This window comes from Dasypus novemcinctus, chromosome 26 (genome assembly GCF_030445035.2).
Source record: "Dasypus novemcinctus isolate mDasNov1 chromosome 26, mDasNov1.1.hap2, whole genome shotgun sequence".
Lineage (NCBI taxonomy): Eukaryota > Metazoa > Chordata > Mammalia > Cingulata > Dasypodidae > Dasypus > Dasypus novemcinctus.
In genome coordinates this window covers 30,431,080-30,458,968 of record NC_080698.1, presented here as the reverse complement: position 1 = coordinate 30,458,968, position 27,889 = coordinate 30,431,080, and the positions used below count along the sequence as shown (strand labels likewise).

At 42.7% G+C, this 27,889-nt stretch overlaps 1 protein-coding gene across 1 annotated transcript in view; it reads left to right on the top strand.

Moving 5' to 3' along the window:
* The window catches only part of TAFA4 (TAFA chemokine like family member 4), a 186,997-nt gene that overhangs the window by 38,682 nt on the left and 120,426 nt on the right, over window positions 1-27,889 (top strand). The window contains exons 2-3 of the mRNA XM_004483326.3: window positions 4,110-4,235; window positions 11,189-11,304. Of these exons, the coding sequence (XP_004483383.1) occupies window positions 11,190-11,304 (115 nt within the window). The 5' untranslated portion in view covers window positions 4,110-4,235; window position 11,189. The remainder of the gene's footprint in view (window positions 1-4,109; window positions 4,236-11,188; window positions 11,305-27,889) is intronic.

Sequence of the window (27,889 nt, the reverse complement as noted above, 5' to 3'; positions counted from 1 at the left end):
CGGTAGGAGACGGGGGCCACCTCCATAGGAAGCACTGGGGAAGGGAGAGAGAAGGAAAACGCGGGCTTACTTTCTATGCTTGTATGGCAGGGCGAAAATAGATCCTTCTTTTGAGTCAGTTGATACTTGAAAGTGTTTAACCCAGTGCTGGCCCATAGGAGGCACTCTGTAAATGTTTATTAAGTAAATGAGTCTCCTCTGGGGGCACTGGTAAATGCTCAGAGAATTAAGTTAGCCAGAATGTTCAAAGTACTGATGCTTCTTATTGTTTAGGATAGGTAATAAGTTCCAAATCATCTTAGTATTTCTTATTAATGAGAGCTTTTTAAGTAAATATTTAGTGTTTTGTTTTGATATAATTTCCAACTTAATGAACAATTGAAAGAATTAGCCAACTCTCCTTTACCCTTTCACCCTGATTCATTTGCTTGCATTTTTTACCATGCCATTTTTTCATTCATTTATTCATCCATTCATCCATTCATTAATTCTCTTCTCCTCCCTCCTTCTCTCTCTCCTATTTTTTTTCTGAACCATTTGATAGTAACTGGGGAATACTTACCACTTTACTCATATATTTTAGAGTGTATTTTTTGTTAAATAACAAGGATATTTTCTTTCATAACTACAATGTAATTTTCAAAATCAGGAAATTTAACTTTGATAAAATACTGTAATAAAATCTATATTCAGATTTTGTCATTTGCCTCCAGAATACCCTTTACAGCTCTGTGTGTGTGTGTGTGTAGTTTATTCTGAGAACGACTATATTTTTCTTGCTCTAAGGTTCAATGCCAAATCACAATTGCAGGGAAATGGATGTGGCTCAAGTGATTGGGCTTCCATCTACCATGTGGGAGGACCCAGGTTTGATCCCTGGGGCTCCTGGTAAAGGCATGCCTGCCCGATGAGCCAGTGCCTGTGCGACAAGCCAGGCCTGCGCGATGAGCCACTCAGCAAGGTGACGACGCAACAGAAAGAGAGACAAAGGGAAGAATCAAGGCGAGCTATAACAGAAACCAGAACTGAGGTGGTGCAAGTGATAGGGAACCTCTCTCCACATTGGGGGTCCCCAGGATCAAATCCTGGTGAATCCTAGAGGAGAAAACAAGAGAGAGAATACAAAAAGAGAAAGAGGCACAGAAGATCACACAGCAAATGGACACAGACAGAAAAAAAAAAAAAAAAAAAGAAATCTCCAACAGGGTGGGAGGGAGGGGGAGGAAAAAAAATCACAGTTGCATTTGGTTGCCATGTCTATCTCCTTTATTTGGAACAATTCTTTAGTTCCTATGTCTTGCATGACTTTGATACTTTTAGGAGTACAGAGTACATATATCTCAGAAAGTCCCTCAAATTTGGGTCTGATTTTTCCTCATGATTAGATTCAGGTTTAAGGTTATCATGTCTTCTGATTTTAAAAGGAAACTTGATATTTCATCACTAGACTTTTAGGATGAAAAGAAGAGAAGAATATGATGCTGCACAGATTAATAATGTGTGTGAAGTAAGGTGGGTGTAGTAAAACTGCCGTAGGAGTATTTTGAGGATGCTTTTTTACGGTGAGTAAATAACGATATCCTGAAAGAATAATTCTCTTACAGAATTTACCCCACTAATGATGAAGGCGGGTAGGTCACCAGGAAGGAAAGGTATGACTTTGCTATCTCCTTGATAACAAAGCAAGTGTAGACAGAGTTCTTTCTCGCATAATACAGAAATAAATTAAACATCTGAAGGATGGTCTTTCTCTGCCTGGGAGTCTCAAAGTATCTTGGTACCAGGAAATATAAGCAGGAATTTTGCTCTTTCTCCACATATTACCACCATATCAGGTGAAAGATGAAAAATGTAACCCAGAATTCCAATGCTGAGATTTTTATAGTTTATTCTCAAAATGACTGGGCATATTTTTAAGAAGTTTTTCTGGTCTAGGCAACGGCAATGCCTTTCATCATTGAGAACGCCAAGACGCTTTAAAAACAAATAAGTTTTGAAGCAGACTGATAAAAGGGACTGTTTATAGTTGGAAAACCACAGAGAGAAAAATGAATTGACTGCAAGTAAGTGCCTTTGGTGCCATGCACAAAATTATTTATAGTCATGAGTGTGCTAATGTTTAGAAGTGACAAGAAAGAGTTAATCCTTGTAAGCAAGTGCCTAAGATACACTCTGGGAAAATCTGACGGAATGAGTTACTGCTCAGTCTAAAATTAAACTCCTGGCTCCTTGTCTGGCATGTAGACTATTAGATCACATTTCTTTTCACTGATAGATCCATTTTTTTAATGAATTGAAAAAAGAATCCCTAATGGTTCCTTTTGTGTGAAGAAAACAAGACAAATACTAGCTAGAAAAGGTCATTCTGCTTTTCAGTATGTGGGGGAGTTCATTATGATGTGTTCTGATAAATTATACTGTGTATTTCTTTCTGATAGCAGAAGGTCATATTGTGCCCTCGGGTGGACATAAGGACAAACATACTTAATAAAGTTAGAGGATCTGGGAGATGAACGTATTCAAGTCGCTTTGTTTTCTCCAAGCAATTCATATTTATACAGTTATTCAAAGACTTTTCACTCTTGTTGAGCTCATCTCTCAGGGCCCCACTCATCCTGAAGTCCACAAAAGAGGTGGGCCTTCAAGTCCACCACCTAATGTGTTTTCTAGGCAAACTTGTGTAATTGTCTCCAGGGACAGTGAAAGGAGAGAAAAATCTCTTTTGTACTTGGTGAAAGGTTTGTAATGGGTTCAACAGAATTCTTAATTAGACCATGTTTCAAGGCTCATTTTAAATCATATTTAGAATTCTGATAGTTACTATTGTGTACGATTATTTCTCTATGGACGCCACAGTTGGGTGGGATAGCTTTAACTTAGCAACATGAGAAACGGTGTAGCTTCATTTTTCTTAAGATTTCTTTGGTTTGGAATCATCTGAGCCCTCTTTTTTTTTTTTTTTAAGATTTATTTTTTTAAAAAATTTATTTCTCTTCCCTTCCGCCCCCTCCTCACCCCCCACCCAGTTGTCTGCTCTCTATATGCATGCACTATGTGTTCCTTTGTGTCTCCTTATATTCTTGTCAGTGGCACCAGGAATCTGTGTCTCTTTTTGTTGTGTCATCTTGCTGTGTCAGCCCTCCGTGTGTGCGGCACCACTCTTGGGCAGTCTGTACCTTTTTTGCGCTGGGCGGTTCTCCTTACGGGGCGCACTCCTTGCGTGTGGGGCTTCCCTATGTGGCAGGGCACTCCTTGCACACATCAGCACTGTGTGTGGGCCAGCTCATCACACGGGTCAGGAGGCCCAGGGTTTGAACCCTGGACCTCCCATGTGGTAGGTGGACGCTCTCTCCATTGAGCCAAATCCACTTCCCTGAGCCCTCCTTTTAAAAAGATTTTTACTGAATGGAAAAAGCCTTTTAGGTCTGTTGCTTTGAGGGGAGAGTGTTGAGTGTCAACTGTGGTATTAACAAACGTTCTTTATATTTACTATGGTATATTATACTGGAAGGATTTTCCCCTTCTGCCTCCCACTCACATTTTTTACAAAGCAGCTTTGTGGATTGTATGGCATCATCTTCAGGTTTCTATTAGGCAGGGCTAGGGGTTCAGATCTTCGTGCTGGCTTTCCCGCTGCTTGGTAAGCTTGGGCAAGTTGTATAACTTCTTGGGAGTAGGTCATCTCCAATTTCCTTTTTTTTTGTTCCACAGTCAGTGAGATGGTAGAGCGAAATTATATACCTTGAATAGTTTGAGACTCTCCTCAAGTTTTTTAAAAAAATGGTTTCGTCTTTTTTTTTAAGATACATAGATCACAAAAAATGTTACATTAAAAAATTCTCTTCAAATTTTAAATGTCTTGCTGCCGAGAGAACTTCTGCTATTTAAAAACTGTATGCCATTAGCTAACATCTGGCTAGTTAATGAGTGCAGAATTCTGCATCCTGTTTCCTAAGTACTAGGACACTTTACCAAAGTGGATGTGTTTGTCTACTACTTGCTTGAAATGGCAGGCGTCATTGTAGAAGCATTATTTTGCTGCTGGAAATGTTTCATTTCAACATTGGAAATATCAATTGCTGACTGTCCTTTTTTTGTTTTTGAAATAGGTCTTCCAAACTAAGATACATTTTTGGAGCTACAGAAATGGTTGGTCCTTGCTCCAAGTGGAAATTTGGAGTCTCTCTGAAAAATATCCTGGAATAATTGTGTTTGACTGGAACCAAGTTCCCAAGGTAAAATGATTTTAACATATACTTAGAGATGATATATTTTCAGAGTATTAGGAATTTAGCAAAACTGAGTACTCTAGAGATGGTCTTTTATAAAAGCCTTCATTTAAATGGATTTTTTTGGGGGAGGGGGGTGGAATTTGGGGCTTTAATTTGAGCCTTCATCTTTGAAATTATTTCAGTTAGCAAAGCAATGCTTTAGTAGTAAAAGTGAGAGGATTTTAAAATAAAAAAGGCTCACTGTAGAAGAACTGAAGTTGACGTATCATATACAACGTAGTAGGTCAGAAATCTTTTTACTGGGGAGTGTGGGTTATTGAAGGAACTGTAAGATCATTGCTGAATAGCTGCCTGTCTCCTCTCCCACTCTGCCCATCCTCCCCTCCCGCTCCCAGGCATTTCTCATGGGGATCATAGTGATTGCTAAGTAAATACTTGCTCCAGGGACTGTGAACTTGTTGCTACTCACCCAGGAAACTGGTATATAGAATTGTTCATGTAAGAAAAAGATGGATCAGGGCTCCTCACCTGAGATTTGGAATGGCTGCCCGTTTGAGTTGGGCTTTGTTGTTGGCATCCAACCGTGAAAACAGAAACCATTTAAAAAGTCTGGAACAGAGGGACTAGAACTCAGGAAACCAGTGAAACCTGTGATGGGAGGGTCAGAGAAGCCCACTAGAAGATATGGAGGCAACCTTGAGATTAGCAGCTATCACCCCTGGGCTGGTTGGACAAAGGAAAGAAATGGTGTTTGCCAGGGCCTGTAGGAAGAGACCCCATTGGAAACTGGAACCATAGTCGGCTCTTCCAGAGGAGAAATGGCCATGCCATAATTTTTGAGAAGGCAGGGGAGAGAGACCCTAGCTTTTCCCTTCCTCCTGCCCTCCCAGCTCCAGCCAGGGCCTTTCATTGGCCAAACCCAGCCAGGAGTCAGCTGACATGGGAGTCTGGAAAACATATCCTGCTGGGGTCATTTCTTTCCCCCTGCAGTACAGAACAGAGCAGGGAAAAGAATGGAGGCGAGGATAAAACAGGCCCAGGCTGGCATCGCATTTGTATGTGAGACCTCTTTCCATGGCATTTTAGTGATCTGGGGCATGGACTTTTTGTATCTCAGGGAATGGGATTTCTCTTGAGGATGACCCGTGCAGCACCACAAGTAAATGATGTATGTGCCATGGAATCTGTATTTCACGATGGACAGTATGGAACATTGTGATGCGCTGCTAGCATGGCCTTCATTAATGAAGAATTATTCCCTCAACTGTTGGGAGGGAGTGCGACTCAAAGATGGCTGTTATGGGTTCAGTTATGTTCCCCCACAGATATGTTGAAGTCCTCACGCCTGGACCTGTGACTGTGGCCTTATTTGGAAATAGGATCTTTGCAGATGCAATTAGTTAAGATGAGGTCATCCTGGAGTAGAGTGGCCATAGTCTAATATGACTGTGTCCTTATAAGAAGAGGAGGGATACAGAGACACACACAGGGGAGAAGGCCCTGTGAGGGCAGAAGCAGCGGCCACAGGCCAAGGAATGCTAAGAATTGCCTGCCACCACCAGAAGCCAGGAAGAGGCAAGAAAGGAGTCTTCCCTGGAGCCATTGGAGAGAACCATTGGAGAAAGCCTCCCATAACTGTGATTTTGGACTTCTAGCTTCGAGAACTGGGAGAGAATACATTTCAGTTATTTTAGGCTGTGCTCTTTGTGGTAAACTGTTTCGACAGCCCTAGGAAACAGATACTATGCCAACAGCTGTCAGCACTCTCTGAGAATTGTCCTCATCTCAGATGCCATCTTGCCCAACATGATCCCTCTTATTAGGGCAGCTCACAGCCAATGACTGATCAATATGGAAACATAAAGGCCCAGCTGCTCTTCTCACTTGAGACCACTTGGATGAATCATCTCGGGTTTGGAACTCGCCCTGTGGTTGTCTGAGGTCTTTCTGGGAGATGGCATATCAGCTCAGCTCCTCTGGCCATGCCCCTTCCCTTCCTTTCCACAGGCAATGATTCCAAGAGCATTCCCTAATAGACCTCCCATATGCTAATATCCATCTCAGAGTCTACTTTCCCAATAATCTAATTCATACTACCCAGACCATCCCAAACATATTCTCTAAATTTTTTTGTCTTTATTTATTTTTTTTAAAAAACATGAGTTCCCACATATCCCCCCCCCCCACTCCTCTCCCCATAGCTACAACCTCCTCAATCATCATGAGACATTCATTGCATTTGGTGAATACATCTCTGAGCACCGCTGCACATCATGGTCAATGGTCCACACCATAGCCCACACTCTCCCACAGTCTACCCAGTCCATACAATGTCTAGTAACTGTCCCTGCAGCACCACCCAGGACAACTCCAAGTCCCGAAAATGCCCCCACATCACATCTCTTCCTCCCATTCCCAACCCCCAGCAGCCACCATGGCCACTTTCTCCACACCAATGCCACACTTTCTTCGATTACTAATCACAATTGTTCATGACTAGAATATCAGTAAGTCTGCTCTAATCCATACTCTATTCCTCCATTCTGTGGACCTTGGAATGGTTGTGTCCACTCCACATCTATATCAAGAGGGGGCTTAGATTCCACATGGATGCTGGATGTTAATTCTCCTACTTTCAGTTGTAGGCACTCTTGGCTCATTTGATTAAGTCCATCCAGACAAGTTTAGATGATGCAGGGAACTGATGAACAGATAGAAGCTGCATTTCATTTGTAGGTAAGAGAGAAGAGATTATAACTCACCTGAAAGGCTTAATGTAGTTAGGACAATATAAATTGGGTGGGATGTTGTGGTTAGAGGCAGGGGAGCCAATCCACAAAGCATTAAACAATGTTTAATAATATTCAGCAGAGGGTAGAAGAGTTAAGAAGCTGAGAGGATGCCTGAGCATCTGGAAATTTGATGGATTTCAAAATCAGGTTGGGTCAGATGGTTTTAACCAGGAGAGGATACGACTTATACTTGACAGTCTCTAAAATGTTGCCCTGGTCTGAAAGAGTAGACAGTGGACACATGGACTGAACAGGGAGATGCTGGTACCAAAAGACTCTCTGAAACATTAGGGAATGCCAACTGATGAAAAGGGCTGCCAAGGAAACAGCCTTTGGCTATTCAGTGATGTTTTCTTCAGTGGTACCTTTCCAATGATGCAGATCTCGAGATTAACCTATGTCTATTAACACTAACAAATATATGGATTAAATACATGGTCAGACCTTTGTGAAGCAAATAAATGGAAAAATCTTTGTGATTGGATCAAGTGCACCTTTGTGGTAGGCAGAATTCCAGGATGGCCTCCAAGATTTCCATCCTCTTGTGCATTCATTCCGCCTCCCTGTGAGTGTGGATGGGACGATGAATATGATGGAGTTCACTCCTGTGATGAAGTTGCATTATGGGACAAGAATGAAGGGATTGCAGGTGTAATTAAGGTCCCAAGTAAGGTGACTTTGAGTAAATCAGAAGGGAAATTATCCGGGGTGGGCCTGACCGAATCAGATGAGTCCTTAATGAGACTGGGCCCTTCCTGGAAGAGGGCAGGACCTGTAGAGGGGGTCACGTGGCAAAGCTCTGAAGGCAGTCTCTAGGAGCTCACAGTGGTTTCTGGCCGGTAGCGGGCAGGAAAATGAGCTCAGTCATAGAGCTGCATGGAAATGGATTTTGTCAACTGTCAGGTAGAGCTTGGAAGCGGATCTTTCCCTAGTTTGAGTTTCTAGATGCGGATGCACCCAGCTTGATTTTGTCTCGTGAGTCCCAGAGAAGAGGACACAGTATGTGCTGGGCTGCTGACCCACAGAAACTGTGATAAGGTATTGGTGTGTTTTTAAGCTGCTAAATACATGGCTATTTATTATGCAGCAATATAAAACTAATACTCTAGTCATCTGGTTGCTGGAAACTTCCCTTTTGGGGCCACTAAACTGGAAGCCAGAGCACCTAATCCAACCTGCAAATGTGTTTTTTTATTTTATTTTATTTTATTTTTATTATTATTATTTTTATTTATTTCTCTCCCCTCCTTGCTTTCTGTGTCCATTCGCTGTGTGTTCTTCTGTGACCGCTTCTATCCTTATCAGCGGCACCAGGAATCTGTGTTTCTTTTTGTTGTGTCATCTTGTTGTGTCAGCTCTCTGTGTATGCGGTGCCATTCTTGGGCAGGCTGTACTTTTTTTCGCGCTGGGCAGCTCTCCTTATGGGGCACACTCCTTGTGCATGGGGCTCCCCTACGCGGGGGACACCCCTGCATGGCTCGGCATTCCTTGTGCGCATCAGCACTGCACATGGGCCAGCTGCACACGGGTCAAGGAGGCCCGGGCTTTGAACTGTGGACTTCCCATGTGGTAGGTGGACACCCTATCCATTGGGCAAAGTCTGCTTCCCTGCACTGTGTTTTTAAAACACATTGAGGGGAGTGGATGTGCCTCAAGCATGGATGCCTACCTATCACATGGGAAGTCCCAGGTTCGGTTCCCCGTGCCTCCTAAAGAAGTCAAGCAAGACAGCAAGCTGATCTATAGGGCTGGCATGACAAGCTGAGCAACAAGATGATGCAATGAGGTGATCCAACAAGATAACGCAATGAGATGATGCAACCAGGAAATACAATGAGAAACACAATGAGAGATCCAACAAGCAGGGAGCGGAGGTGGCTCAAGCAATTGGACACTTCCCTTCCACATGGGAAGTCCTGGGTTCGGTTTCTGGTGCCTCCTGAAAAAAGAAGACAAGCAGACATGGAGAACACACAACAAACAGACACAGAGAGCAGACAGCAAGTGCAAACAATAGGGGGTGGCGGGGAGAACTAAATAAAAAAGACCAAAAAATCCCCCCAAAACCCAAACTGAATTAGTTGCTAGCATATCACATGTACAAGCTGGATATCAGAATCCACTGTATTTTGAAAAATTGTTGTTCCTGGGATCCCTGGGCTGATACTTCTGCATGGCAGGAATTGGCCAGGGTGGTAACAGCTGCCTTGGACAGAGCTCCACGATCTTCATCACTTCCCAGTGCCTTAGACCCAGCCAGCCCTACTCACTCACTTGTACTTTAGGCCTTCGTGTTTTGACCCGTGGAAAAGAGTGATCAAATCTTGTCACAGTTAGATCAATAACTGATACTGGGGTTGATAACTGAAATTTTAAAACATTATGTGGGACAGAGTACCTCACTGAAAAATTCAACAGATACGGAATTTTGAATGTTTTTTCTTTTCCCGAGTAATAGAAATGATAATATAATTAAATAATAGCACTGCCAATGAATGTAAGGCCTCCGTATTATTTTCTCTGTGGCCACTTGAACTGCCTCAGGGGGTAATGTGTGTATGTGTGCCTGAGGCAGGTGAGATAGAAGACTTGCTGTGAAAAATTAAAATACATCGAGTTCCTTCGAAGCAGAGAGACCTGATGTTTCTGTGTAAAATTAGAATGTTTGGAATTTCTGAGGCGAACAGCAACAAGAAATCACATTTGTGTCACCTTTGACACCGGGTTCTTCCAAGATGATCTTAAAATGGTGGCCTGGCTGCTTCAAAGGCAGAATGAGTCTCAAATTAATAAGCAGTTATGAAGCCTTTTCTACCCAAGAGAGAGGGCTGGCGGCCAAGTCTGCCCCTGGCCGTGCGCGCGGGTACCGTGGCCTGGGCTGCAGTGGCTTCCCCTCAGCGCGGAGCTGGGGTGCTGCGAGGCGATGCCATCCGTGCTGGCAGCGAGGGGCTGCCAGAGACGTTTCCTTTGAGAAATGCCCAAACATGAATCCCACCCCATGAGCAGGTCTTTGTCTTCCCAGGAATGTTTATCCACTTTGTATCATAAACAGGGACCCCGTTTGGCCATTGTGGGTACGAATAGATGCTTTGAGGCATGTGCTCAGCAGATCCCAAATACTACCAGAGTTTCAAATCTCAAATACACTAATTTTTGCTTGAAAAGTTAATTAAAAGAAAAAAGAGCCAACAAAAAGAGTTAATCAGGTTCTATCTAATTCCCCTATCAGGTCAGAAAGTTCAGAAAATTTGGGGAGAAATGCAATATTGTTTTTTTTTTTTTTTTTTTTTAATGGACCACATAACTGCATTTGTAAATGGAATTATCTTTGGTGAAAGATTTTTTTAAAAAAATTTTATGCTAACTTAAAAATCCAGAAATACATATGCCACTTTATCCTCCTCTTTTTTTCTCTCTATTTTTTTAATATTATATTAAAAAAATATGACATCCCCATATACCCCCTACCACCCTTCCCCCACTCCTCTCCCCATAACAACAATCTCCTCCATCATCATGAGACATTCATTGCATTTGGTGAAGGGTGAAAGGTTTTGATGCTACCCATCCATATGAAGTTAATTCTATTTTATATTCACTTGTCCATATTCTACAGCAAACTTTTTGTGATTTTTTTCATAAAATATGAACCCAGGCTTCCGGGGTCTTTCCAGACAGTCAAAGAAACCAGGAGCAAGTGCTGGGACCTGGTGTGTAAAATTTCTGTAGTCTCTTTCAGATGCAGACACGATGCATATTTTATTTGAATCCAGCTCTAAGTGTGTAGCTTTTAAATTTCATTATATAGCATAGAATCTAACCCCCATGCTCTATCACGACAACTTGAGCTGTACCGTGGGGATTCATAAATTGACTTTGCATGGAGGCGTGGTGCTAACTTGGAAAACTCTCAATTATGAAAGGTGTTTATTGAAAACTGAGTTAATGCACAGTGCAAATAAGGTTTGACTGGCCATGTGTGAGATAGGGGACACAAAGTGACGGGGAGGAAACTCACAGCCCACTAACCCTGCCTTTGCATCCTGTGCCCCCCCTGTCTGCACAGGGCGCCCCCCCTCCCCCCCCCGTCCCCACAGGGCTGTGCTTGTTCAAGGGTCTGGTCTCCCTGTGCCCTCACTGACCTCTGTCCTGCGCTCTCTTCAGGATGAGAGCCTGTGCTAAGTCCGAGCTGCTGTCGCACTGGCTCTTTCTGGCCTACGTGCTGATGGTGTGCTGTAAGCTGCTGTCTGCCTCGAGCCAGCACCTCCGGGGACATGCAGGTAAGTCCTTTAAGCTCATTAGGCTGCTGAGATCAATTAAGAAAACCCTTTCAAACGTCAGAGTCCACGTTTTAGACACTGGTAATTGACAAGACCGTTTTGATGGTGTGTAAATAACCAGAGGAAGCGTTGAAAAACAGCAGAGGGAGGTGGCTTGATGACTTGGTGCTTAAAGAGTTGTAGATCCGAAGACACCTTTTGAAGATGCTCTCCAGGCATTTTGTTGGTTCCCTTGTCTTGATTACATTTCTATTCTTGCAGTGCTTTTCTTTTCAAAGAATCCTGGGAAACCAGCCGTACTTTATTTGCAGCTTCCTTGGAAGGCAGCACATCTTTATTAATAAACTTAACACTTACAGGGCTACAATGAAAGAAACGTCCAGATAATTTAAGACCTTTTTGAGATGTGTGGAAAAAAGATGCTGAATGATTTAAAAAAAAGAAAGAAAGAAAGGAAAGAAAAAAAGCAGTGAAAACTTATGCGTGGGACCTAAAATGGAAAGTTGGGGAGCCGGTGTAGCTCAATGGTTGAGCGCCAGTTTCCCAGGTATGAGGCCCCGGGTTCAATCACTGGTACCTCCTGAAAAAAAGGAATATACCTAGAGTTTTGCACACAATCATTTTGATAATTTTTAATGAGACCCATGCCTACACTCTTGCTTATTTTTAAAAAAAGATTAAAATTATGAGCTAAAGGGCCATTTGTATGTGTGTATCTGTGTGTCTCTCCCCTTTTCCTGTTATATCTACAGTTCAAGTGACAGAGACTTGGGAAACTCCTAATGAATTATGTTTTCCTGAATACATATTTGTCAGTGAGTTGTTGCCATACAATTAATTTATTGTCTCTGCTACTATAATTATAGGTGAGACAGTGCCAGAAATGCTTTGACTTTTGGTATAAGAGTGATGCTTGGACCCTAAACCATACATGTGTCAGAATTGTAAATTGTCTTTCCAAAAAGCCTTGTGTATGCACAAGTTCTTTAGATAGCCTTACCTTCAGATATACAGCATATCATGCTTTCCACTCATTCTTCTGCTCCTTTAAGGTTAGAAGTACTATTAGGCTCGAGATAGTTTTTCAAATCTCTCACAACTCTATTTTCCCTGCTCAAGTGACATTTGGATGAAAACGAGAAAAAATAATGATTGAACTTTTAATGAGTCAGCATAAAATCAATATCATGTGGCTGCTGCAGCGTGCCCACAGCTCGGGGCTTGTGTGCTGTGTATCTTTTGCTGAGTTAGTTGATGAGGCTAGAGGGTTTGAAGTTATTAGTCTTATCTGCTTAAAACACATCTCTTTCCTTGAGTGGAAGTTGGGAGGCAGGTTAGTCACCAGGCAAAGCATTTCTGTGGGTTGGCTTATCAACTGCAGATTTCCAGATTTCAAAGAACCAGGCTTAAGGGATTGTGCTGAAAAGTGATTAAACAGAAGGAAACAGGGGACACGACCGACCGAACCTTCCATTTTTATCTGAGTGGCAATCCTCGTTTCATAACTAAACCCACTGAATTTGGAAAAGGCATAACTGGTTGGCTAAATCTAAATTAAGATAAGAATTGTATGTACAAGAAATGAGGCCAATATCTTCCAGATAAACAAAGACACCTCAGCAGCAGGGATGGTGAGATTCCTGAGAACAGCCTCGGCAAATCCTGCTAATCAAATGAAATTCCCATCCTAGAATATTTAGATGGTTTTATTTGGGTTCCCAGCACAAGGCCTCCGTTTTTCCCATTCCTTTTTGGCTGTGGGGGATCCCTCCTGCCTTCGTCTTTGGAATTTAATTCCCTTTTTCCTCATCTCCTAACAACCACCCAAGGTCTCAGGACTGATTCCTGCCCCTGGGGACTCTGTTCCCTAAGTGAGGCTGCCTGCCGCCTCAAGAACCATCATCACAAAGTGCCCTTGGCTCACAGTGGCCAGCCGTCTCCTGGTCGACCTCTCTGGCCTCCTGCAGAGAGAGGCTGGGGTCTTCCTGTGAAGTCTTTCTTCCCTGCAGGGCTCGCACGGTGTGCTCTCTGATGCCTGGAATACCATGAGCACTGGATAAATATTGATGTGATTATTAATTATGTCCATTTGTCACCATGTGCTCAGTTGTGTAGTTTTCTGCTAGTAGTAAAAATTCCTAACAATATAGGCACGTTTGAAAGACATAACCTCTTAACTTTTTGTTGCTTATCTTTTTAGAAAAAGGAATGCGTGTGCCGGTCTGTGTGTACAGACTTACACATGTGTCACTGGGCACCCTCTTTTTTTGTATTTGCTCTTCCCCTATTTAATGACAGAGTTGAGAAATCTTTTCGTGTGGGAACTTGCAATTCTATATCACTCTCTCTAGCCCTGCGTAGCCACCCAGTGGCTTGTTCAAGCACATATGTCCTGACCTCAGGTAAATTCCGAGTAAAGAAACTACAGAGTTCAACTGCATGTAAACATGTTAGCTAGAGTAGGCGAATTGCTGTCACAGATAGACCAAAAATGTATGATTGCTCAAACAAAAGAAGTTTTATGTCTTGCTCGTGAATACTGGGTGGATAAATATGTCAGCCAAATGGCCCTCCTCTGTTACAGACTTTCGGCAACCCAGAGTGGATGGAAACACTACTGTTTTCAACCTGTGGCTTCTAGGGTTTTCCCAGAGTAGCCTCCATTCTATCCAGCTGGAAGGGGAAGGAACCTGGAGGAGAACCTGGCAGGTGTTAACGGGCCAGGCCTCCTGGGCACGTGCACTGTCCTTCCATTGGCTGGAGCTTAGTCACATGGCCACACCTAGCGGGGGACCAGAAAGAAGAGGAGAGCATGGATTTTTAAAATATTTTTATTTTTTATTTCTCTCCCCTTCCCCACCACGCCCCCCCCCCCCCCATGTCTGCTCTCTCTGTCCATTTGCTGTGTGTTTTTCTGAGTCCGCTTGGATTCTTGTCAGTGGCACTAGGAATCTCTGCCTCTTTTTGTTGCATTATCTTGCTGCCTCAGCTCTCCCTGTGGGTGGTGCCATTCCTGGGCAGGCTGCACTTTTTTTTGTGCTGGGCGGCTCCTCTTATGGGAGGTACTCATTGTGCGTGGGCCTCCCCTATGCAGGGGACACCCCTGCGTGGCATGGCACTCCTTGCGCGCATCAGCACTGCGTGTGGGCCAGCTCATCACAGTCAGGAGGCCCCGGGTTTGAACTGTGGACCTCCCATGTGGTAGGCGAACGCCCTATTCGTTGGGCCAAATCCGCTTCCCATAGATTTTGGTGAGTTTTCAGCAGCCTCTGTGCATTCACGTTTGATAGTACTACACTGCATCCTGCCTAGCCCCCACCCCCAAAAAACCTTTTGGACTTAATTACATATTCTCCAACAGTAATAGTCTGATGATGCCTGTTTCCCCATCTCCTCATCAACTCTGGATACTATTGAGCTTAACATTTTGCCAATATTATAATGAAAACTGTTAGATGCTTTGATTTGACTTGCATCTCTTAATATGTTGAAGGACTATATTTTTCTTTGAGCTATTTTATCCTTTGTCCACTTTTCTGTTGGTTCTCTTGCTTGTTTGCTTATTGATATGTGGAAGCCCTTTGTAAACTGAGGACGTTGGAGCACTTTGACCCTTCCTTCCCTTGTTCTTCCCTGCTCCTTCTCTTCCCATCACTCCCATTCCAGTGAAGCTGTGTGTTTCAGTAGGGTGTTGTGTGTGTGTGTTGTCTTGTAAATCTCCTCTAGTGACTGTGAGAGGAAGTCCGTGATCCCTGCTGCGGCCAGGTGAAGTTTTCTTTCTGCTGGAGCACTCAGCTGGTGGAAAACTCAGTGTCAGAACCAGTTGGGGCTGTGCGCCGAGATGCTGAGAAATCCTAACCAGAGTTTTCTGCCTCTGTGGCTGAGCTCTGGAAGCCTTGACAGCGGCAGCAGGTTGCAGAGAGTTAACTGCAGAAGCCTCGGTGTCCAGAAAGGCCCCTGGCACTGTCCCCAGGGCTTTGTGGTGAGTGCTGGAGAACAAAAGGAACTTTCACACTAGGCAGCCCTAGAATAAGCTTTTATATGCTTTTAAAGATGGGGATTAGAAGAGTAGCTTGTTGATTGTTGCATATAAACAAGGAGATGTTTTACCATCTGTCTCCATCCACTCCTCTAAGATAAAGGCGGAGGGAGGGGGGCTCCATACCCACATTTGGGAGATGATGTTAGGTGTGGACTGAAGATTCAATTTTAGTTCAGTGGTTAGCAAAACAAAACATTAAAAAATATCAAATTTTCACAGGTTGGGTTGTGAGAATGTCTTTAATGCAAATGATAAACTTCTACAACACTCAGTTGAAAGAGAATATTTAAAAAAACTATAAAACCAAAAGACCAAGTTTGTTGTTTTTTAAATTCTTCGTGACATAATGACTGAGCAGGTTACCATCTAGAAGGCTTCTGTAGCCTCAAGCCATTGAAAAGGTGAAGGGGCCAGTTGGCGAGTAGTGGCTGTTATTTCAACTAGCAATTTGTTCTCTTTTTCCTTTTGTTTTTTGGTCTGTAAGCAGCATCGTTTTCCTCACAAGAGGGCAGCAGACATAATGCAGTAAAAAGTTTCTTTTGGATTTCAGTTTGAGAGAGTCACGTGGAGTTAATCATTGAAGATCTTTGCAAATGTTTCACCTGGTGTAGACATGATTAGGTTGGGGCACACCACATCCTCTATCTTTAGGATGTTAGAATATTTTTAAAAATTTAAACGTGTCCCTTTAAAGACTTTTCTGATAGAGCTCAGAGAGTTGGAAACTTTTTTTTTTTTTAAAGATTTATTTTTTTATTTATTTAATTCCCCTCCCCGGTTGTCTGTTTTCTGTGTCTTTTTGCTGCGTCTTGTTTCTTTGTCTGCTTCTGTTGTTGTCTGCGGCACGGGAAGTGTGGGCGGAGCCATTCCTCGGCAGGCTGCTCCCTCCTTCGCGCTGGGCCGCTCTCCTTATGGTGCACTCCTTGCGCGTGGGGCTCCCCTACGCGGGGGACACCCCTGTGTAGCAGGGCACTCCTTGCGCGCATCAGCACTGCGCATGGGCCAGCTCCACACGGGTCAAGGAGGCCCGGGGTTTGAACCGCGGACCTCCCATGTGGTAGACGGACGCCCTAACCACTGGGCCAAAGTCCGTTTCCCGAGAGTTGGAAACTTGAATGCTGCTAATTAACAAGTATATTCTAATACTTCCATCTACCCAGAGATCTTAAAACATGACCAGTTTGGTGTTTTAACTCCCCCAGATGCTGTGGTTTTGGGCCATCATATAGTGTATTGTGCACAGGTGCCGGGATATCTTCACAAGGGCCCTGATGAAACTCTCATCCACATGGCAGTGAGGCAGTGGCAGGAATCTCTACAGTCTTGGAAGTCTGGAGACAAACAGTCTTAATTCTGCCACATCCCGGCTGTGTGACCTCATCTAGGCCACTTCTCTAAAGCCTATTCGTCGTCTGGAACGTGGATTGCTTACATGCCTAACTTACGGGTTTATTGGGATCACTAAATAAGAAAAAGTAGGTGAAGTGATTAGCATGTAGCAAACACTCAGGAAATGGCAGCTGTTCTATTTAGAGACATCCAGAATGATCAGGAGCCTGGAAACAGATATTAAATGGAGGTTGATGGTTATGGGTATATGTAGGGAGATATGATTAATGTCTTAAGAGTTTGAAGATTTATTATGTGCAAGAGAAAAAGGCTTGTTTTTCATTGTTCTAAAAAGCTGACAAGAACCAAGAGAGTAGCTTTATGAAGGATGAAGTTTTAGCTCAATCTTAAGAAAGAAGGGAAGGAAGGAAGTTCTAATTAAACAGCTTCAACAAGCTGGGGACAGGGTAATCCAGGAGGTGACGAGAGCCTTTTCTCCTGCTGCCCTTGAACCAGATCTGCTGTAGAGGGGCTACCTGACTTTTTGGGATCTTGGTAGGTGTTAAGATTGTGAAGGTCTGAGATTTCACCGCATGTTGCAAGCTAACTAGTTACACACATATTGGTGAAAGACATGATACTTCTGGGTCAGAGACAAAGGACTTTTTTACTCATAGCACAGCAAGCAACATGTTCTTATTTTCTTTGGTTCTCCTTGACCCCCAAGTCCCACTGTGGTGACCATCTCTAGGGGGAGGTAAAATGGCAAAGCAGTTGAGAGCAGAGGCTCAGGAACCAGAAGGCTTGGGTTCCAATTCCAGCTCTGCCACTTTATGGTCATGTAACTTGGGTAAGTTACAAAACCTCTTGGACATGCAGTCTCTTCTTCTGTAAAATGGGTACAATAAAAGGTAATAAAAATAATCCTCACAGGGTTGTAGTGAGGAGTCATTTAGTTGACATCTGGAAAGAGCTCAGAACTGCATTTGCATAGTGAGTGCTCAATAAATTCACTGAGAACTACCTTTTCGTTTTGAATGTATTCCATTTCATAGAGGTTCCATACTGTTTAAATTAAAATTTAGGCTTTCAGTTTTCTCTCTTATAAATAATGCAAAATATGCAGGTTGTGTTTGTCTTTGGTGCCTTTTGTTATTTTAACTTAGGATAAATTCTTTGAAGAGGAGTGTTGCATCCTAAATTGTCCATATTTCTGTCCTCTATAATGGCTGAAATTTTGTAGGGCTCTTGCAGATACTTTTGTTTTGACTGATAATTTTCAGCCCTAATTTTCCATGAGAAACCTTTCATTTCTTTCAGATAACAATCATGTTGGAATATAACTTTTACTGCAGGAGTTTATTGTAGGCTTAAATATGATGTATTATTTGTGAAAACTAAATAAAGCCATGGGTGTAAGCTGCTAATTTATTTTGTGGGCTAAAATGAATTATATTTCAGATGGTTTTGATATTTTGAATAAATTATCTGTTTTTCTAGGGCCTATCCACATACAAAAGTGACGGGAATAACTTTAACTGGATGCTTAACTGCAGATAGTCATGAAAACTTTTTGGACAAATACCTTTTTCATTTGGCTGATAGAGGCTCACTTGTTCCCAAGAAAGATGCTTTTTGAAAAATGATTTGTCTGCACTGGCTAACTTCCAACACTAGAGGGCAAGCAAGGCTTAGAATAGCTAATCAGCAATAAGCAGGACCTCTCAGCCTAATCCAGAGCTATCCAGTAGAAATATAATGTGCCTCATCTACATAATTTTAAATGTCCGGTAACTACATTAAAACAGTAAAAAAAAAAAAAAAAAAAAGTGAAATGAATTTTAATAATATATTCTACTTAACCCAATATATCCAAAGTATTGTAATCTTAACATGTGGCCTTAGCCACATTTCACATACCCAGTATCCAAAAATGGCTAGAGTCTGCTGTATTAAAAGCAAAAGCTAATAAATAGAATCTTAACATTGCTTTCTGAAATAATAAAATTGGAAGTTATTTCTGTTTTCATGGGTCTGTCCTAAAGGTCAATGTTTTAGCTCTCTTTATTTCACTGATGAAATATTTTGTTTTATGTAGTGTATTATTTAGGTGTTACCCCCTTCCCGCCAAATGACTACTTCTAAATTTCTGAATTTGGGAAAAGTGTTAGGTAAGTGGGGTTTGTAATCTCAGATCATTAAGAGTGGGGAGGATGGTTCCTTTTTGTTTTTTGTTTTTGGCCATGAATCCCTTCGGCAGGCTAGTGAAGTCTATGAATTTCTCAGAATGAGACTCAATGCATAAGATAAAATTCATGGGATTAAAAAGGAAATCAGCTACATATCAGTACCCTGGGGATTGAATCATGCCCCCCACAAAAAGCATGTTCGGGTCCCCACCCCTGATCCTGTAGGTGTGCACCCAGGAATAAATGGAACTTCTTGAAGATCTTACTTACCTCAGCAAAGGTGTGCCTTCATTGTCTAAAGATGGAATGAAATACACGACTCTCTTATGAGATTATTGAGAGGACTAAGAAAAAGTAGGTCGAGTGTTTAGCACACAGCAAATACTCAGGAAGTGAGGGCTCTTGTATTTAGAGAATGGTAAGGAGTCTGAAAAGAAAGCATTGGTTTTCAAAGTGTGGGTTTTGGTAGGATTGAAAAGGGCATCTGTATTATAGTGCTTTCTTGATTTTTTCTCTGGGGAGCATTTGTATTAAAAAACGCAGAGGCCCCACCGCAGAGATATTGCATCTAAATCTTGCAAGGTGGAGCCCTGGCTACTGTGTTATTTAACATCTTAACTGGTGATTATTCAGACCTGCAGCCAAAGTTGAGAGCCACTGATGCAGAACAACAACAACAAAAAGTCAGAAGTTTGACTCTACCTCTCGTCAGACTATAGATTGAACTGGGTAGTGCTGAGTCTCCATGTCAGTCTCACTAGAGCCACCGTTAGTTTGAGGAGAGGTCTGTTTTCCATCTTTCAAGGTGACCTTCACCTCCACCTCTTCGTGAGGACTCGCAAGCACGTACTCATTTAGCACTGGCATGGCGATTCCTGGATGCTAAAAGCCTCTGGCATCAGGTGTTCCATTCACCTCACTTATACCCTACATTATTTTCCTCCAGTGCCATCTTGATGGGCTCATCATGATCTTGGCCCTTAATAAGAAAAGAAAGGAACAGATTATATGAGGTGTTAATACTCGGCTTCTTCTCATTTCCTTGGCTACAAGTTCAAGTCCCAGTGTCTTCAGCAAGGTCAGCTTTGTGAAGTATCTGACAAATGAGTGTGCTTTACATCTTTATTTCGTGAGAAGGGAGGTTTGTTCCATTGACACGGAAGAAAGGAATTTCAGTTCCTCAAATGAGCTTGTGAACAATCTTGCTTGGCAGAGCAGACTTTTCCTCCCTCCCCTTTATGAGTCTTTGAGGAGGAATAGTCAACTGCCTTTGAAGAGTTCTCTGGGTAGTTAGGAAAAAGACACTCTTTACCCTTGAAAAGAAAGTTGCTCATTCTTCTTTCAAGCCATGCCCTTAAACTCATCTAAACAAAGCCTACAGTTTGGGGTTTAAAAAGCCATGGGTCAATATCTCATCTGTATGTCAGTGATACATAAGAAAATCGGAATCTTTTTATTTTTTCCGTAGAAGGAAAATAAAATCATTGGTAAAAAGAAACAGGCGAGGTAGAGAAGGGGCAGGAGGAAAACGAGGCTTTGTGTTTTCCTAGGTGTTGCTTGGATGCTTTAAATATATTTTGGCCCATATGGTGATCTCAGAATAGCATGCTTCAAATAATATTACCAAAGAGATGTTTAAAAACTCATTAAAAGGGATTAATGATTGTGAGAACATGTGAGCAATAGTTAAACGCAATGTAACTTCTGTCTGAAATCAGCTAAGAACTATAACCGTTTTAAATAGGGCTGGAAAGGGCCTGAAGGTGGCAGGTGTCTCCAGCTGGGCTCTGCTTTCTTCTCTTTTTGCCTGGTGTGGAAAGGGTAATGGGGTCCCAGAGAGGGAGACATTAGAGGACCTTGTACCAGGAAAAAATAAGGTGGGCATGAAATAATTTTAGCACTATGAATGAAGTGTCCACTGTGTTGTTAGCAGCGGGTGATTTTTCTTGGCTCATCACTGACTGCAGAGCTGCCTGCTAAAGGGCTGGAAATAAATAGCAGCAATCTAGAGGTACAGGGACTTGAACAGTTTGAACTTGGTGGTGAATGAAGGAGTACAAACTCAAGGTGTGTGTCTTCCCCAAATCAAACATGGTTATAGACTTTGTTATTTGGAAACGGATGGCAGAAGGCTTTTCTTTCCAGAGGGGATTTTTAAGCTGGATTTGAGCTGGAGACACGAGCACACTCTGAATGTTCTGCGGTCACCTCAGAGGTTTTCAAGGAAGTGCTAGCCAGTGGAGGGCAATGAATTCTAAGTGGGGGTATTAAATGTGTTGTCTGGGCCTATCATATCTGAATGGAAATAATACTCTTATGTATAGGGAAAGAGCAGCAGTCAACACTTACTACCTTTCCAATTAGTGTGCATCTAGGACGTCATCTAGAAAGTCTAAAAAATCAAGAGGGTGGCTGGATCAACATTTTCTTTGCTTAATATGTGTGGGAGAGGGGGTAGGTAGGTGTTGTGTAGTCTTTTTTTTTTGTTTTTTTTAATGTGCCGGAGATTGAATCCAGGACCTTGTCTGTGGGAAGCTGACTTTCAACCATTGAGTCACTTTGGTGCCCCCTGAGTTGTTTCTTTTGTTTGTTTGCTGTTGTCTGCTGTTTTTGGTAGGTACCGGAACCGAATCTGGGACCCCCCATGTGGTATGCAGGTGCTCAACGGCTTGAGCCACATCCACTCCCTGTACTCTCTTAAAGAAACATGTTGCTTGATCTCTCCCTAGGGAGCAAAAAGGTTATTAGTCTGTCTCTTCTACCCCATGTGGTCTGACCTTGAATTTGTTTTCTAATGAGCCTGCCTTGTGTGACCCATCAGAACTTGGGTTGTTTCTCTAAGTCACTGAATCCTTAATTTGAACCCTTTTAGTTTTAGACTTTGTGATGATCATGAAATGGTCCGGCTGACATTTACCTATGTGCATTGTCCATGGAAAGAGATTTGCTAAGCAAACAAATAGTGTAAGTATATTTGCCTGGAAGTTGTTTGAGTTATCTTAAAAAATTGCCAAGTGCTTTGGAAGCGCTTACTTAATATGAAAATCAAAATGCTCGGGCCTTTGCTCTATAAAGTCCTAGCTTTGTGACTTTGGGCAATGTAATTTAATCTCTCTGAGCTGCTGGTTTTGTGTGTGTGTGTGTTTAATTTCCCTTGAAATGGGTTTAACAGCATCCCTTATCTTCAAGTGTTTCTGAAATTTAAATGAGGCAATTCATGTATCGGATTTGGTATTGTATGTGGCACTTAATGCATTTATTTAATTTTAGAATATTAGAATTATTTTGGAATTTTTAAATTAAAAATTTTTCCCCATTTACCCCCCTATTATTAACACCTTGCATTGGTGTGGTACATTTGTTACAGGTGATGAAAGAACATTTTTATAATTGTGTTATTAACTATAGTCCATGGTTTAACTTAGGGTTTCCTGCTTGTGTTGTGTAGCTCCATAGATTTTTTAAAACCTTATTTTAGTTTTTAAAAAGCTTTATTGGGAGATAATTGACCTGCAGAAAATTGCACATATTAAAAAAGTGTACAGTTTGAGTTTTAGCCTATGTATGTACTGTGAAACCATCTCCATGATCAAAATAATGATTATGTTGCTCTTCCTGAAAAGTTTCCTTTTACCCTCTTGTCATCCGTCCCTCTCACACCTTCCCAGCCACCCTCCTTAGGCGACCTTTGACCTTTCTGCCACTATAGACTAGTTTGCACTCTCTAGCATTGCATTTAAATGGCACCATACAGTATATACTTTTTTTTGTCTTTATTTTTAAAATATTATATTAAAAAAATATGAGGTCCCCATATACCCCCCAACCCCTTCACCCCACTCCTCCCCCCATAGCAACAATCTCCTCCATCGTCATGAGACATTCATTGCATTTGGTGAATACATCTCTGAGCACTGCTGCGCCTCATCGTCAATGGTCCACATCATAGCCCACACTCTGCCACATTCCACCCAATGGGCCATGGGAGGACATACAATGTCCAGTAACTGTCTCTTCAGCATCACCCAGGACAACTCCAAGTCCTGAAAACACCTCTACATCTCATCTCTTCCTCCCATTCCCCACACCCAGCAGCCACCATGGCCACTTTCTCCACACTAATGCCACATTTTCTTCAATTACTAATCACAATAGTTCATTAATAGAATATCAGTAAGTCCACTCTAATCCATATTCTATTCCTCCATCCTGTGGACCTTGGAATGGTTGTGTCCACTCCACATCTATATCAAGAGGGGGCTTAGATTCCAGATGGATGCTGGATGCAATCCTCCTGCTTTCAGTTGTAGGCACTCTTGGCTCCATGGTGTGGTGGTTGACCTTCTTCAACTCCATGTTAGCTGAGTGGGGTAAGTCCAATAAACCAGAGTATAGGAGCTGAAGATTGTTGAGGTTCAGGGCCTGGCTACCATATCGTCAGTCCAGAGATTCAGATCCCCTGGGTATATGTTAAACCCCAGCACCAACTACAGTTCGTAACGGGAACTGTAAACATAACAGGAGAGACTTGTGGCCAAAATCACACCTAAGTCCAGTTCCATTACACAGAAACACAAACTCCAAAGTAGGGCCAACTGACATGGCACTGAACTCCATCTGCCATGACCAAACATGACCATGGGTCTCTGTAGCCCTCAGAAGAACCAATACTCGGGGTTGTATCTACTTTATCTGTCTCTGGGACTCTACTGAGGTGTGTATAAGGGCAACCCCTCTGATAACCTCCTGGCTCTTTTTGGAGACTCATAGCCATATAAACTCATTTGTCCTTTCCATTTTCCCCTTGATTCAGGTCAAAAAGTGTTTTTAACTCCTGGTATTATATGTAGACTGAGATATTCTGCTATTCCAAGCTGACTCTTTTATTCAAGGTCATTTTCTAGTTACAGTATATACTCTTCACTCTGATTTCTTTCATCTGCTTACTTATTTTAGGACTCGTGTGTTGTTACATGTATCAGCAGTTCATTTCTTTTCATTGCTTAGTAGTGTTTACATTTAGGCTTGTGATCGGTTTTGGGTTCATTTTTGTAAATGAGGCTCTTAAAACATTTTTAGTTGGCAAAAAATCACTAACTTTAAATTCTCCTGTTATGTAGGTGAAGTTGCTGAGAGTACTTGAGATGAATAAAGTCGTATTTATTTTTAAATGACTTAGACATTTTAACAATTCAGCCTGGTATCCTGCATTAAGTGATCTGAATTAGTGAGTTAAAATAAAGGTATACAACAATTTAAACAATTCAACTCTACAGAGAAGAATATTTTAAACAGATCATGTCTTTGTCGCTCTGAACAAGGAGAGCACTGATCGGGAAGCCAGGATTTTCTTTTTAACTTGGGTAATAACTAGTTGCATTGACTAAGACAAATTACTTACTCTCTCAGCGTCAGTTTCCACAGCCATACAAAATAGATGTTAGATGAGTTTTCAAGTTCAAATCATGTAAATCTTCATCCACCATGGGTGGGACAGATTCTTAGGGGTCTTCAGATCTGTCTTTGTACCAAACATTGACAAAGATCGGGTAATGTGCTCCTCGCCTGTGTATATCTCATTTCCAAGCATGTGTTGCTAGAATTTTGATGGAAAAAATACATACTGATGTAAAAGGGCTTTTGGTTTCCCTTTAATGCTTTGTCATTAGGCATCTTCATTATTAAAGGGTACGAAAATGCAACCCCTGAATGGAAATATATTGTGAGCTTTATTCTTACTAGTAAAAATGTTTTCTTTCTCATTTTAGCTGGGGAACCTCCAGCCAAATGATCATTTGCTAAGGATCTTTCCAGCTTAGAGGTTTAGCGAGGCCATGATGAAATAAACTTATTGCAGTTATGACTAGTGAGGTTTCGCAGCACGGAGATGCCAGTTTGCTTGGATGGCTCAAGCCCGAGGTGGCTGAATGACTTGACTCTGCTCCCAGGCCACAGGCAGAGAGCTCCTCGCCCTGCTCGTTTCACGCTGCTGATGGCTCAGAATGTGGCGTGGATGGAGTGATGCCTGTCGCTGTTAGAAATATACTTGTAGCTCAGCCCTCCTTAACTTCAGGATCTCTCCAAGTATCCCGGATTGTGTGCTAGCCCGGAAACCCTCAGGAACATGTTAGTAAGCAGGTTAATTAGAGGAAAAGGGCACATCCCTGTGAGGACCAGCCTGTGGTCCACAGGCTGCTAAATGCCTCCTTTTACTAATAGCAGTGTGTCTCCACGCACACTCACGCACATTCACATGCGGTACACAGTATCTACAAATTGCTTTAGTTGGTGTATGTTTTAGTTTCCCAACTGCTAAAACAAATACCATACAGTGGGTTAGCTTAAACAATGGGGATTTATTATCTAATTTGAGGCTGGGAGAAATCCAGAATTGAGGCATCAGCAGGGCGGTTTCCTGGAAGACTGTGGTGCTCTGGGCGGGCTGCCAGCACTCCTGGGTCCCTGGCTCCTGTGTCACGTGGCAGAGCACGTGGCCGCAGCTTTCCTTTCTCTCCCCGGATCCCTTGGCCTCCAGCTTCTGGTCTCCTCCCTGTGGCTTCTCTCTCTCCATCTGAATTTCATTCTGCTTATAAAAAACTCTAGTAATTTGGATTAAAGCCTAACCTGATTCAGTTAAGCCATAGATTAGCTGAGGTAACATCTTCAAGAGGTCCTATTTACCATCGGGTCCACACCCACAGGGACAGGGGTGGGGACCTGAACATGGTTTTTGTGATTCGGTCCCCAACAAGTATTGATATATATCTGATTTCCTTTGTAATCCTATGGATTTCATTTTATGCATATACAGTATTATTCTAAGAAGGTCGTAGGTTTTGCCAGGCTGCCAAAGGGATTCACGGCAAAAAAAAAAGTAAGAATCGCTCTTAATGCTTGCAGTGACATCTTAACCTAACTGTCCTTAGCCAGTGTCCTAACTGGCTGGTAGCAGTTGCATCTTGTGGCATCATCAGAGAACTGTTTCTCCAGAGAAAAGTGAGGTGGTGGTTAGGCAGGAGGCTGCTCTGTGGAGAACTGAAGTGTCATTGGGGGTACACTTACCAGGGGCAGCTGGGGAAAGGGAGAAGAGGAGAAGTTGATTAGCAACAGGCGAATGTGGAACCAACTGCCTAACGCTGCAGTTGTCTAATTTGGAGCTTGAGTGCGTTGCGACTGATTTGGGGCATCTGGAGGACCTTAGTGAAACTTTTGTTGCAGCAACCCCCACCCCCGCACCAGGTGTCCAGTAAATTCCGTCTCCATTACTCACATTTGTTTTTTTTTTTTAAAGATTTATTTATTTAATTCCCCTCCCCCCTCGGTTGTCTGTTCTTGGTGTCTATTTGCTGCGTCTTGTTTCTTTGTTCGCTTCTGTTGTCGTCAGCTGCACGGGAAGTGTGGGCGGCGCCATTCCTGGGCAGGCTGCGCTTTCTTTCGCGCTGGGCGGCTCTCCTTACGGGCGCACTCCTTGCGCGTGGGGCTCCCCTACGCACCCCTGCGTGGCAGGGCACTCCTTGCGCGCATCAGCGCTGCGCATGGCCAGCTCCACACGGGTCAAGGAGGCCCGGGGTTTGAACCGCGGACCTCCCTTGTGGTAGACGGACGCCCTAACCACTGGGCCAAGTCCGTTTTCCCCACATTTGTTTTATCAACCAGCATTCCCAGTGGGTGGGAATCAGATGTGAGGTCACAAATGGCTTGATTTTCTGCTGAACCCTAATACTCTTCTTTCTGGCGAGAGGACCAAGTGAAGGGGTTTTTTCCGCTGAGAGTGTAGAGACAGGCCTAGGGGAGGCTGGCTCACTCTCCTTCCTGGCAAGGTCAGAGAGCCTGTCCTCTCCCTGGTGCTCTGGCCGAGCCAGCGCCTCCGGAGCTTTCATCGCACAGGTGTGCACACTGCTTGTGGCCTTGCCACTGTGTATGAAAATGATTTGCATCTGTCCGTTTTTCAAGTAAGAGTTTCTAAAAGGTGGGCACAGGTGTGTCAGTTTTGGTTTGCAAGGCGCCTGGCACAATACAATTATTTTGTAAACTAAATGAATGAGTAAATATTGAATGTAAAGGGATATTTTCTACACTAAAGTAAAATTTCCTAGGGCCTGACATGGGACATTTCAGCTTTTTAGGATACAAGTAAAGTTTTTCCCAAGTTCGTTCTTGCCCAATGAATAAAGCACTGAGTCCTGTTGCCATAAAATGTTCTACAGCAAACGTGCACCACGGGCAACTTCTTTATCCCCCATAAGGGACACTTAGCGTGGTCTAGCTCTCCACAATTCCCAAACAAGGAAAGCAAAACAACAACAAAAATTCCTTGATGAAGATCCATTTAAATTTCCCCTTATGGACTTGTCCAGGAATTTCCCTGGAATGTACCCAAGGGAGAGGTTGTGGGGTTGAATGCCACCGAACACTAACAGCTGACGATCATGGCCTGTCTACTTCACAGTTCCGGAAGCGTGTGTAAGATCTCTTTTCTGAAAGAAGAGAATTTAAAGGTAAATATTTTGGAAAATAATTCCTATGCTTCGCTTGATCAGGTTTAAGGGTCACAGCCCAATGAATAGCCTATGTAACATATTATTTTTCAGGTTAGGCCCCTAAGTGCTAAATAAATACTTGTAGAATTGAACTGTTTATACAGAGAATTCTTAAGACCACAGGATGGTTCAAGTGTCCTACATACGTAATAGGCATAATATTTCTAATTTGTAGTATTCCCTCAGGAAAACCTGATGCTGGGAGTGTGTAAATGGTGACTCTTTGCCCCTTGTGATTGAGAATTAGATTCCCCTTTTGTCAAGAGTAGTAAGTATCCACACGGATTGGTGAGCTCTCCTTGCCAAACCTGTTCGATGGGCCACAGTCTTGGTTCTGTTTTAACTGCACTGGTGCAATTAGATCCAAGGTTGACACGTGGTTAGAAAGTTCTCTGCCTAAATTATTACCGTTATTTCCCAAGTCTCAGTCCATTAACCAACTTGGTCAAAAGGCCAGGAAGAGAAATGGCATTCTCGAAATATTA